This window comes from Phyllostomus hastatus, unplaced genomic scaffold, assembly GCF_019186645.2.
Source record: "Phyllostomus hastatus isolate PE091 unplaced genomic scaffold, TTU_PhHast_1.1 phas_contig_57, whole genome shotgun sequence".
Lineage (NCBI taxonomy): Eukaryota > Metazoa > Chordata > Mammalia > Chiroptera > Phyllostomidae > Phyllostomus > Phyllostomus hastatus.
In genome coordinates this window covers 2,233,390-2,246,940 of record NW_025333912.1, presented here as the reverse complement: position 1 = coordinate 2,246,940, position 13,551 = coordinate 2,233,390, and the positions used below count along the sequence as shown (strand labels likewise).

General features: G+C 43.1%; 1 protein-coding gene across 1 annotated transcript in view; it reads left to right on the top strand.

The window, feature by feature from the left end:
• The window catches only part of FTCDNL1 (formiminotransferase cyclodeaminase N-terminal like), a 90,889-nt gene extending 78,355 nt beyond the window's left edge, over positions 1-12,534 (top strand). Inside the window, exon 7 of the mRNA XM_045847622.1 lies at positions 12,129-12,534. Coding sequence (XP_045703578.1) covers positions 12,129-12,322 — 194 coding nt within the window. The 3' untranslated portion in view covers positions 12,323-12,534. The remainder of the gene's footprint in view (positions 1-12,128) is intronic.
• The last annotated feature ends 1,017 nt before the right edge of the window (positions 12,535-13,551 follow it).

Here is a 13,551-nt window from a genome sequence, read left to right as displayed (position 1 = left end):
TTGAATTTGTTCATTAGATTCCATGTAATGAGTGAAATCATATGGTATTTGTCTTTCTCTGACTGGCTTATCTCACTTAGCATAATGTAATCCAGGTTCATCCATACTGTTGCAAAGGGTAAAATTTTCTTCTTTTTTATGGCTGAGTAGTATTCCATTGTGTAAATGCCCCATAGTGTTTTATCTATTCATTTATTGATAAACACTTGGGCTGCTTCCATATCTTGGTGATTGTAAACAATGTTGCAGTGAACACAGGGGTACTTGCGTTCTTTCAAATTAGTGTTTGGGTTCCTTTGGATATATTCTCAGAAATGGGACCACCGGGTCAAAACACAGATTCATTTTTAATTTTTTTGAAATATTTCCATACTGCTTTCCACAGTGGTTGTACCAGTCTGCATTCTCACCAACAGTGCAAAACTTTTTCCCTTTCTCCACATCTTTACCAACACTTGTTAATTTATTGATGATTGCCACTTGACAGGTGTGAGAAGTTATCTCATTGTGGTTTTATTTTGCATCTCTCTGATGGCTAGTTATGCTGAGCATCTTTTCATATGTCTCTGGGCCCTTTGTATGTCCTTGGAGAAGTATCTATTCAAGTCCTTTGTCCATTTTTTAATTAAGTTGTTTGTCCTCCTGGGGTGGAGTTGTGTTGGGTTCTTTATTTATTTTGGAGGTAAACCCTTGCCCAAGGTATCATTGGCAAATATGTTTTCCCATATGGTTGGTTCTCTTTTCATTTTAATGTGGTTTTCTTTAGCCATTCAGAAGTTTTTGATTTTTTATGAGAGCCCATTTGCTTATTCTTTCCTTTATGTCCCTTGTTCTAGGGGACATACCGGTAAAAATATTGCTGCGTGGAGTCTCTAAGATTTTCCTGCTTATGTTCTCCTCTAGGACTTTAATGGTGTCATGACTTATATTTACGTCTTTTATCCACATTGAATTTATTTTTGCGTATGGTGTAAGTTGGTGATAGAGTTTCATTTTTTGCATGTAGCTGTCCAGCTCTCCCAACACCATTTGTTGAAGAGGCTATTTTTACTTTATTTTATGCTTCTGCACCCTTTGTCAAATATTAATTGACCACAGAGACTTGGGTTTATTTCTGGGCTCTCTGTTCTGTTCCATTGATCTATGTGTCTGTTCTTATGCCAGTACCAGACTGTTGTGATTACAGTGGCCTTGTAATATAGTTTTATATCAGGTAGTGTGATCCCTCCTACTTTGTTCTTTCTCAGAATTGCAGCAGCTATTCGGGGTGGTTTATGGCTCCATATAAATTTTTGAAATGTTGGTTCTATATCTGTGAAATATGTCATTGGTATTTTAATAGGGATTGTGTTAAATCTATAAATTACTTTGGATATATGGACATTTTGATGATGTTAATTCTTCCAATCCATGAACTCTGTATATGCTTCCACTTATTTGTGTCTTCCAATTACTACAAAAACTATCTGCCAAGAGATTTAAAAACCCAGATGAAATGGACAAAAATTTCTAGAAAAATATAATCTCCCAAAACTGAATGAAGAAGAAGCAGAAAACCTGAATGGACCAGTACCAGCTGATGAAATCGAAGCAGTAATAAAAAAACTCCCGACACACAAAAGCTTTGGACCAGATGGTTACACAGGAGAATTTTAGAAACCTTTTAAGGAAGAGCTAACCCCTATCCTTCTCAGACTATTCCAAAAAAAATCCAAAGAGAGGGAAGATTCCCAAACTCTTTTTATGAAGCCAGCATCATTCTAATCCCAAAACCAGATAGAGACACAACAAAGAAAGAAACAGGCCAATGTCACTGATAAACGTAGATGCTAAAATCCTCAACAAAATATTGGCAAACTGCACCCAGCAATACATTAAAAAGATCTCTTTTTTTCTTGAGTGTGTTTAAAGGTTTGTCAATCTTGCTTATCTTTTCAAAGAACTCTTGGATTCATTGATCTTTTCTATTTTTTTATACTCTATTTCTTTTATTTCTGCTCTAATCTTTATTAGTTCCTTCCTTCTACTCATTTTGGGCTTTGCTTGTTCTTCTTTTTCGAGTTCCTTTAAGAATGAAGTTAGATAATTTATTTGAGCTTTTTCTTGTTTTTTTTTTTGTTGTTGTTGTTTTTTTAAGATAGGCCTGTAATGCTACGAATTTCCCTTTTAGGATTGCTTTCCCAGTGTCCTACAGATTTTGAATTAGGTCCTCATTTTCATTGGTTTCATGGTATCTTTTGACTTTTTCCTTGATCTCATTGTTAACGTATTTATTGTTTAATAACATGTTATTTAGCTTCCATGTCTTTGTGTATTTTTCAGTGTTCTTGTGATTGATTTTTAGTTTCATAGTATTGTTGTCAGAGAAGATGCTTGATATGATTTCAGTCTTCTTATATTTATTAAGACTAGTTTTATGTCCTAACATGTGATCTATCCTAGAAAACATTCCATGTGCACTTGAAAAGTATGTATATTCTGCTGCTTTGGGGTGAAATATTCTGAAGATATCAATTAAATTCATTTGATCTAGTGTGTCCTTTATGGCTGGTGTCTCCTTGTTGATTTTCTGCCTGCAAGATCTATCCATTGAAGTCAATGGGGTGTCCAAATCCCCAACTATGACAGTACTGGTTTGGTATTAACAAACTCTTTTAGCTTTTTTTTCTCTGGGAAGCTCTCTATTTCTCCTTCAGTTTTAAATGATAGCCTTGCTGGGTAAGGTAGCCTTGGTTGTAGTTCCTTGTTTTTCATCACCTTGAATATTTCATGCCATTCCCTTCTGGCCTGAAATGTTTCTGTTAAGTAATCAGCTGCCAGTCTAATTGGCACTGCCTTGTAGGTAACTTCCTGCTTTTCTGTTGTGGCTTTTAGGATCCTCTCCTTATCTTTATGCATTGTCATTTTAATTATGATATGTCTTGGTATAGTTCTCTTTGAGTCCAACTTATTTGGGACTCTCTGAGCTTCCTGGACTTGTGTGTCTTTCTCCTTCAGCAGATTAGGGAAGTTTTCAGTCTTTATTTCTTCAAGTAGGTTCTCAATACCTTGCTCACTTTCCTCTCCTCATATTCCCATTATACAGATATTATTATGCTTCATGTTGTCCAAAATGTCTCTTAAGCTCTCCTCATCTTTTAAAAATTTTTTTTCTTTTGCTGCTCTGCCTGGGTGTTTTTTTCTACCTTGTCTTCTAAAACACTGATTCTGTCCTCTACCTTGTCAAACCTACTGTTTATTCCTTCTAGTTTATTATTTATTTCAGATATTGCATTCTTTATTCCTGACTGGTCTTTTTTATGGTTTCTATGTCTTTTTCATGCTGTTGAATATCCTTATATTCATTACTTTAAACTTCCTAGCTGATAAATTGCTTGCCTCTATTTCATCTAATTCTTCTGGAAAATGCATTTGTTCTTTCATTTGACTCTTTTTCTTTTTGTCTTCTCATTTTGGCTGCTTTGTACTTTCCGCCTTAATTGTTAAACTAATCAGCCTTCAATGGATCTTACTGATCTAATCAAGTTGTAATTAGCAGCCTGGCTTAAGCACCACCAGGTGGGTCAGAGTAATTCCTGTGGGTGGGGTATTGCTTCCCATCAGCCTGATACCATTCATAAAGGAGCACTCTGCCTAAGACTAATGGCTCCTGCAGTATGTGGGATGACTCAGCACAGGGATCTTGGCAGCTGTCCCTTCAGTTCTTTCTCCAAAGCCACCAACCCCAGACTCTCCTCAAGTGTCTCTAGTCCACTCCACACTCCTTTTGATGGCACCCAGGGTAAGTGGCTGCAAACAAAATCTTGTGCTTTGGCCTTTTAAGAGGCTCTCTGCATCTCTAGCAGTCTCTCCCAGGCCCATAGGATCCCTGCTTTTCACATCTGGATGTTATCTGGGTTCCTTTCTGGCTCTGGTGCTGTAGGTTGGGGAGCTCAGCTTGGGGTTTAGACTTCATACTTCTCAGGGGGAACTCCCTGGCCACTGAAATTTCCCTCTGGTACTTCAGCTGATACCTGTAGGAGCCCAGCCTGCCTCTCATGTCTCCTCTGCACTCCCTACCAGTCCTGTTATGGTGAAGTGGTTTCTTCTGTCTGTCCATGGTTATAAGGCTTCTCTCCAGCTAGTATTCAGTTGGTTATTCTGGATGATTTCTCTACAATTTAGTTGTGATTCCAAATTGGTACTGGGAGGTTAGTGTAGCTTCCACTTACTCCTCTACCATGTTGGATGAACTATCTCACAATGATATTTAAACACAGGAAATCCTGTGCAAGTTATTTGTCCTAAGATGACATATGGAAGTAATTATTAACTAGTTCCTCAAGAGACAGAGATGTGGGTGCTTTTTATTTCTGTGGTCAGATTTATTAAGAGGCCTGATTTTTGCACTCAGATGACTCTGGCAAGACTTCACATGATAAACCTGCATAAAAGGACACTGGGAGTAACAGGCTTTATTCCTCCTTTGCCAGGTGAGGAAATGGAAATCCACAAGGCTGGCAGTTCCTCACAGTAACACAGGTAGATGGTGACCAAGCAGTATCTAGAACCCAGGTCTGCAGCCAAAAGTATAGTTTCGCACATAGTACATGTGTAAGCTCTTCCTATAAAATTCGAATGACAGACAGAGACCTAAGTTTTCCTTGACTGCTGTCCCAACCCTGATATCCTTCTCAGCATAACCACTGTTATCAACTGATATGTATCCTTCACACAACTTTTTAAAAAAAATTATTGATTGACTTGAGAGAGAGAGAGATCAATTTATTGTTTCACTTATTCATGCATTCATTGGTTGTTTCTTATATGTGCCCTGACCAAGGATAGAACCCACAACCTTGGCATATCAGGATGAAGCTCTAGCTCAGTTGGTTTGAGCACACATTTTGTTTAATGTTTCCACATATGCATATACATATGCATATATGTAGAAATATGTGTCTATGGAATATATGACATTGTTCTGTAGTTTTTAAAAAAACAAATACAATTATACTATACATTTAGTTCTGTAATGTTCATCTTGGATATTTTTTTGGATCAGCACATATCTGCCCCATTCTTTCAAACTGTGGCCTAATTTTCTAAAATATAAATAAGCCATGACACATGATGGGCATTTAGATTATTTGCATTTTTCCTCCACTACAAACAATGTTAGATGCAGTACTTCACAAGGTTTAGTGAGCATCGGAATCACCAGAGGGGCTTGTTAAAATAGAGACCTGGGCCACAACCCTACACACTCTGACCCAGCAGTGCTGGGAGGGGATAACCACCCCATTTCTAACATATCTAACAAGCTCTCAGGAATGTTAATGCTGGTGGTCCAAGGAGCATACCTGCAGCCATTCTGCTGTGATGGGTGTCAGTGCACGGACTTCTGGTGTGCATCTGTGAGTGTTCTTGCATAGAGGCAGGAGGAGGCAGTGGATATGAAGAGGATTTTCTGGGTCATAGGGCTTGTGTTTTAATTTGAAGATACTGAGAAATGATCCTCCAAGGCAGCCATACTGCTTTGTGTATTTAGCTACTCCCCCCAACAGTATATCAAGTATGAGGGCACTTGTTTCTTCACATGCTCGCCACCTTTGATGCTGACAGTCTTTAGTTTGTCCCCAGTATGTTTGGTGAGAAATGTGCCTTGTTCTACCTTGATCATTAATGAGGTTGATCTTTCATAATGTACAGGCCATCTGAGCCTTCTCTTCTATGAAGTGTGTATTATACCCTCAGCACATTTTTAAAATAGGTTGTTGGTTTGCTCTTCTCATGGATTTATCGCTAGTTGTATATTTAGGATATTAATCCCTTCCCTGTTTTGTATGTCTGAAAATGTCTTGCTTGGTGCTCACTCTTATATGACTTTACCCCTAATTTTAATGATACCTGAACAGCACTGTTCCCTTTGAGGATCATAAAAATCCCAGAATAAAACATTATCTTCATTTTAGACCCTCAGTTCAAATCTTGTGATCATACTGCTAAATGTCAGCTAATGATCCACAAATTGTACAGAACCTGAGAAAGGGAATAGGTTGGAGCCTCCCCAACCCCTTTTGGCTAAAGGAGCTCCCACTGTGGAGGAATGCCCTGACCTAACGTAAGGGAATGAGGCCCACAGAAGCCCACAGATCTGACTGAAGTAAAGCAACCTCCATCTTGTCAAAAAGAAATTTCTGTAAGCTCCTGAGTAAAAGTTCTTCTAAGCCACTTTGACACAGAATTATTCTCTTTTGACATATTATAAACATTAAAGAAAATTTAATGCCCATCTGGACAGTCAGTTTTTGCCAATTGCTACTACCACCAGCTGCAAAACTGCACTGACTACAAGCCATCCAGCTGCCACACATACCTCGTGCCAAGAGAGAGCAAGCTGCCAGCGCTGCTCCAAGTGGCTGGGCTGGTTTGCAGCCAGGATTTGAGGGGGGATGTGCTGTGAAACACAGTAGTCACGACTCGGCTTTTCAATGAGTGTTATTTGTGTTTGCTTTTTTTCTGGTCATCTACTGTGGGAGGCGACTGGGGACACCATCCCTTTCCTGGAAATGGCAGCAAAACATGTTGATCCTTCTTCCTCTCTGCCTTTTATGTACTTGCTGGCATCCTTTGCACTCACATTCTGCTTGCACGCAGTCATTAGCTGGAACCGCCTGGAGCTGCAGAAAAGGGTGCCATCTCTCCAAGACTGGGTTTCCCCAGCTCCTTCTCTCTCTACCCATCCCTAATGGCACCCCTCTCCTTGTTTTTTTCCTTATTTGTTTGGCATTTATTTTCTCACAAAGTAACAAGGAGAAACTGCTTCCTTAGCTAGTGTTTTCATAGAAGTATTCTTATATTTGGGCACTTGGGTTGCAAGCACTCTTGGAAGGCTATTTCCTCTCAACAAGAGGGGTTTCTTCTTCCTTTTAGGAGCAAATTGTTTTCCTGTTCTGACAATTGCAATAGATTGTACCAGTGTTTGCCATATATTCCATTTTCTTTCTCCATCCTGTTTTTCCCTGTGGGGTGGATTGATAATTCATCCTGTCTTTATTGAAGTCAGGAGAAACCATGTGATCTTTGGCCAATAAAATGTGGATGGACAGAATTGATGTGTGTAACTTCTTCCAGTAGTTTTAAGAGCCAGCCTGTTTGAGATGTTTCTCTTCCCTCTGCTGGAAGAATAGCAATGCTCAGATAGAAACTGCTCCATCAGCCTGGGTCCTGGATTGAAGACATGGAACAGTACAGCAGCTGACCCCAGATGGACATGCCATGCAAATGAAAACAAAACTGAGTCCTTAAGAGCCACAGATATTTGGGATTACTTGTTACTGCAGCATAACCAGACCTATCGTGACTGATACCATATCCTTTCATTTACAGATCTCTACATAAAATAACATGTTGAGATTACTCAGTAGAACATGGAAGTCTAGAAAGTTATCCCTAAGACCAGGCAGTGCTGCTTGCCTTCCATCGTGTGTCTGGCCAGGTTAACATGGGATCTTGGGATGTGTGAAACTGCAGGGATCTTAGAGTTCTTCTAATTAAGCCTTGTTGTCTGCACCTAAGGAGACTGGGGCTCAGAGATGCTCAGGGACACACCTGAAGTTAGCCAGCCGGGTGGTGGGAGAATGTGGCCCAGACTGGAGGAAGCCAGGCTCCCACTCCCGTGCTCCATCAACCATGCCTTCTCCCAAGGGTTTCAGCTCACTTGGCACTGGGGAGCAGACAGATCCTTACATAAATATTTGCTACCATTTTTATTTAAGATATTTCTGAAAATCTTTCCCTGGTGAATGTGGCTCAGTTGGCTGGGCATCATCCCTCAAGGCAAAAGGTCACCAGTTCAATTCCTGGTCAGGTGTTGCAGGTTTAGTCCCTGGCCAGAGCATGAACATGAGGTAAGCAATTGATATTTCACTGTCACATTGATGCTTCATTCCCTCTCTCTCTCCCTTATCCTTTCTCTATAAATAAATAAATTAAATCTTTAAAATAATATTTCTGAAAGTCTTAAGCTCATTAAACTTCCAGGTACCCACTTTACACCCCAGACCGTCTCCCATTCCCTATGCTACTGCCTCACGCTGAGGACAATTCGTGTTATGGAAATGAAATGCGTGTTTAGAGAAGCAAATTCACTACACGGGACAAGTATAAGAGACTTTTCTTTTAGGGATTGTTCCCAAATATCCAGTCACGATTCTCTTCACTTTACCATGTAGCTAAGAATTGACTGTGCAACTGTTTTTCTAAAGCAGTCATGTCTAATTTTATTTTAGAACATGTGAAGGGTTCTACTCCCTTCCTGGATAACAGGTCTTCCTACTTTGTAAGTAGTTACTCCTCAATACTAGCAGAGTTGATATCTACATGATGCTTACTATTACTAACACGCTGTTCAAAGCAGTTTATATTTTTTTATATACTTAGTCCTCACAGCAAACGTATGATGTATTATTATTATTCCTCATTTACAGAGGAGAAAATGGAGGCACAGAAAAGTTAAGTAACTTATCCAAGGTCACACAGTGAGTGGCAAAGCTGGGATTTGCACCTAGGCCACGGGTGGCAAACACAAGGCCCACGGCCGAATCCGGCCCTCCACCTTGTTTTACCCAGCCTGGCACCTTGTTTCTAGTCAGTGGCAGTGCTGAGCTCATGCTTAACTGTTAAGGAGTAGTTACATTTATACAGTCCTAAAACTACATTGGCCCTTTTAGGACAACCGCAAGGCTGATGTGTCCCCCGGTGAAAATGAGTTTGACACCCCTGATAGGCAGTCTAGCTATACCATTCCTAGGATGACTGTAACACTGACAATGTTAAGGTGACAGGACCAGGGCAGCAACAACAACCATGTAGTTATGAACTAATTGGTAAGTGCGAGTGCTATGTATCTTCATGTTGATTCGTGATCCCTAAAATAGGTATTATAGTAATTTAGGAAGCAGAGGCTTAAAGACATTAAGTGACTTGCCCAAAGTCACATAAATGGTGAACCTGAAGTTCAAAGCCAGATCTGTCTGACTTCTAAGTCTGTCCTCCCTTCACTTGGCCATGCTGCATTTTCTTTTCATGTCCTCTCCACATAAAAGCAGTGGGACAGAATGAAGATGCTGTTTTTAGCAAATGTTTACTGCTTTATGTATCAGATAGACTAAGTTGAATAATAGTAGGACTTTTCCACCTGGAAATGTAGCCTCTGAGCAGAATAGACGGCAACCGTCTTATCCAGGGAGTGGAGAAGGGGAGACAGGCATCGGGTGGGAGTTTGGACCAGGTGCCCTGGATTTCTTTTTTCACCCTAACTCTCCGTGATGCTGTAATCCTCACAATATTTCTTTAGGAGAGTTGCTCGTTTCCAAATGTAAAATAGAAGTGCAGAGCATTAAAGTGCTTGGCAGCCTGACGGTGCTGTCACTTGTGGGGCTGGCAGTAAAACCGGGGTCCTTTTCCTCAGGTATCATGTTCTGTGTGATGGATTTCACAGTGCGGACTGTGTGGGAATGTCTTTTGCAGAGGTTTCCAGAGCTGAGTGGAACTTTCTGCCACTAAAAAGTGCTGAAACTGTTTTCTGACAACAAATAGTGGGGGGAAATATTTAAAAGTTGCATGTGTGTGTTTTAATTTTTAATGAATGGCAGCCGAGCAGTTACAGGACAGGGGCTCGCTCTGAGAATCACTGCTCCCTGGGACTTCAGGGCACAGCCCGAGTCGGAGCCCCCGCCCCCCACCCCCCCACACCCCCCACACCCCCCATACCCCCACACCCCGGACCCCCAGAACTGTGAACAGGGCTGCAGGAAGCTGCTTCCTTTGTTCTGTTATCCCCGAAGCTCTGGGGTGGGCGGGGACGGGAGAATTTTAAGGTGCTGGAGGCTGTGTAGGAAACAACCTGTATGATTTAGAGTATAGTTTTAAATAATGGCTTAAATAAGATGGAAGTTCTTCCTTTCTTATGTATGAGTCAGGCGTGAACCACGGCGGTCTGGAGCTGTGTGGGGGCCCACAGCGTCTAAGATCCTGGTGCCTTCCACATCCAGCTCACACCCCGCTGTGCTGCCTTCCTCTGATCGCTTGGGCGCCTTACTGCCGTCCCCGGGGTTCCGCCCGTGGGGATGGGGAACGGGGGCCAGCACACCATTTCCTTTTGGAGCGTGTTCTGGGAGTTACCTTTATTCCCTCCGCTCATCCCATTAGCCATGATGTGGTCACATGGTCACTGTCAACTCCAGAAGAGCCTGAGAATGAGAGTCTGTGTTCTGGGTGTCCACATGCAGAGATAAAAACATTACTACTATGGAAGAAGGGGGAACAGATATTTGGGGACCATATCAGCTCTGCCACCTCCCCTGCTTTCTGTCTCCACCACCACGAGAAGGTCCCGAGGCCCTGCTTTTCTACAACCAAGTCCAGGCCAGTGTTGCTCTTGCCTGTTGGGTGCTGACGCTTCCCCTTTGTAAAGTGACAGCAGTTCTCGAAAGGCCGACATCAGAGGAACGGCCGGTCTAAGGAAGCATGGTCCAGCAACCAGCAGTAGTAAAGGAACGGTTCATCCTTAACTTTCTTTTCTTGATGCATATGGCAAGATTCTGTCATAATCCACAGAAATAGTGTTAAATTCTCCTTTCCTATCTCTCTGGCTCTCTTATCCTCAAAAGCTCTTCCCACACACACACACAAAAGCAGCCCCAAGTAAGCTTCTTACTTATTAGCAATAACTCCCCCGCCCCCCAAAATCCTATGGATATTCAGCGCCAAATGGCTTTTCTCTCTCTCCCATCTCCCCATTTTAAATTATGTATTTCATTTAAATCTCCCTGTAAGCAAGAATCTCCCAGCTCTAAAGGCAACACCCCAAGGGGGAGAAGGTGGGTGCGGGTTTTCTGGTGTCCAGGTAGAGAGGAGAGGAGAAAGAGAATGCCCATCATGTGGTCTTGACAGCTGTATTCCCCAGTCCATTCTCCACACAGAGGCAGCCAAAATAACTTTTACACACATCATTTAGTGTAGTGTCACTTCTCTGCTTAAAGTACTTCACTGGCTTCTCACTGGACTAGGGGAACACACAAGTGCCTCTTCCAGGCCTGCGTGACCAGCCACCTCCCTCCGTGCCCGGCCCTCTAGCCCTCTCCCCTCCGCTCCTCCTCCAGGTCCTTCCTGCCGATGGGCCCACCTCAGCTGCCCCCTGACCTCAAATGCTGTCCCCCAACTCTGGCAACTGTCACTGGTTTTTCAGTTTCTATAAAATCCTGTCTTCTCAGAGATGCCTTTACTGACCTTTCATTTGAAAACAAAACAGGTTTGTTTCCTGTAATGGATTCAGCAGACATTGTAGCATACACTTGTAGGCAACTTTATTTGTTATGGCTGAAGCCTTCGCTGGACTGCGAGCCCCAGGAAAGCAGGCAGCTGCACCTGCACCTGGCGCCAGGCCTCTGTGCCATTGGAGGATGCAGAGCCAGCCCTCGAATCTCAAGCACTTAAGAAATGCCTGTCTCCCCTCTCCTTGCTTCTTTTCCATCCGCTTTCTGCTTTACTCTGTAGCCCAGAACATCAAAAGATGTTGCTGTATTAAGAAAGAAAGCCAAAGTTTACCCTTTCTCAAGGTTTTTTAGGCCCCAATCACCATTTCATCCTAGTCTTTTGAAGTCAAGTGGTTTTCATCATCGGCACTATTGTTGGCATGTGCATTGGGGTTTTACAGAGAAAACAGAACCCACAGGGTGGTCTGTGTCTCCATCTCTCTGTACTGTATCTCTGTGTGCACCTATGTCTGTGTCTGCATCCATATGTATGAATCTCTGTCTACTGTATCTCTGTGTGCATCTCTATCTGTGTGTACAGCTATATGTCTGCATCTCTATCTACTGTATCCCTGTGTGCACCTATGTCTGTGTCTGCATCCATATGTCTGCATCTCTATCTACTGTATCTCTGTGTGTACCTATGTCTGTGTCTGCATCCATATGTCTGCATCTCTATCTACTGTATCCCTGTGTGCACCTATGTCTGTGTCTGCATCCATATGTATGCATCTCTATCTACTGTATCTCTGTGTGTATCTATGTCTGTGTCTGCATCTGTGTCTCTACCCCCCACATCTACATCTATATCTACATTTATCTCCACAGACAGAGACGTGGATTCTGCGGAATTGGCTCATGTGATTATGAAGGCTGCAAGTCCCGAATCTGCAGACTGGACCCACAGGCTGGGGACCCAGAACAGAGCCAGCATGGCGGTCGGGTCAAGCCAGAAGGCCGGCTGCTGCAGGGTTCCCACTCAGGGGAGGGCAGTCTTTCATTGTCTTCAGGCCGGTGACTGACCGGGCGAGGCCCACCCACACTCAGGAGGGCCGTGTGCTTTACTCAAAGCCCACCAATTTAAATGTTAATCTCATCTGAAAGCACCCTCACAGAAACATCCAGAATAATGTTTGACTACATATCTGAGGATCATGGTCCAACCAAGATGACATAAAAATGTACCATTAAGGTGCGTAGACTTGTTCTTCTGGCAAATAAAAAGTTGCAGGGTTCTTATAACAGTCTAAATGGCCCCCAAACAAAGAACCAAAGTACTGTGGCTGCGAATACTGGTGGGTGTGGGGGGGGGGAGCTGGGTGTCCTCAGCCCCAGGGAGGGTCCCCTGTGCCCAAAGGCCCAGGGTGTCATTACTCAAGAGAGCCAGGAGGCAGGAGAGAAGGAATTACCCCGGAGGAAGATGCAGGAACTCCTGGGAGAAAGAGACAAAGCCCTCAGCACGGGTTGGGCGCCACGGGGGAGGGCAGGGGCCCGCACTGCCTTCTGCCTGAGGTCTTTCTCCCTTTGCTCTCTGCCTGTCTGTGGACACGGTGCCCCTCCCCCTATTTAGTGACCCGCTGGTGGCTCCCTGCCACTAGGCTTATTTGGAAGCAATAGATAAATGTCAGCACTTAGAAGCTATGAAACATCCTAACTGGCCCCCCTAGACTAATAAACATAAAAAAAAATCCTGATTCAGGCAGCCTGATGGGCTCATTGGTGAGAGGGAGATAAAGTTTCCCTTCAGGACATTTATAATTTACATAATAAAAAGCTTTTCACCTTCTAGTCAAGGAGCAAAATTAATGACCATGGCCCTGGTACCTCCTGGAACATTTTTTGCTTAAACTAGCAGGAACAGTTTGTGAATTCCTCAGTGAGGGACGGGGGGAATCAGGGGTGCGGTGTTAGGGGCAGGGTAGGGAAGAGAGCAAGGTGCCCACAACTCACTTCCCAATGGCCTGGAATGGGGGCGCTGGGCGGTTGGTTCTCCACAGTTAACAAAGGCATTTGTGTCTTGACCTGTCCTTTCAAAGCACTGGGTACCAAATAATGCACTAATGATAATGGACTCGACAGTCTGAGGCCCGGCAATCACCTCCGCTCAGGCAGATGTTGAATGGACAGTCAGCAGAAGGGTTGCCTCGGTTATATCCTTCAGTCATGTCTTGCCCTCTTCCCTTTTGGGCACCAGTTCAAGTATCAAATAGAAAAGCTGGTGTTCCAGTGCCCCTGGTTCTAGAGATAAATG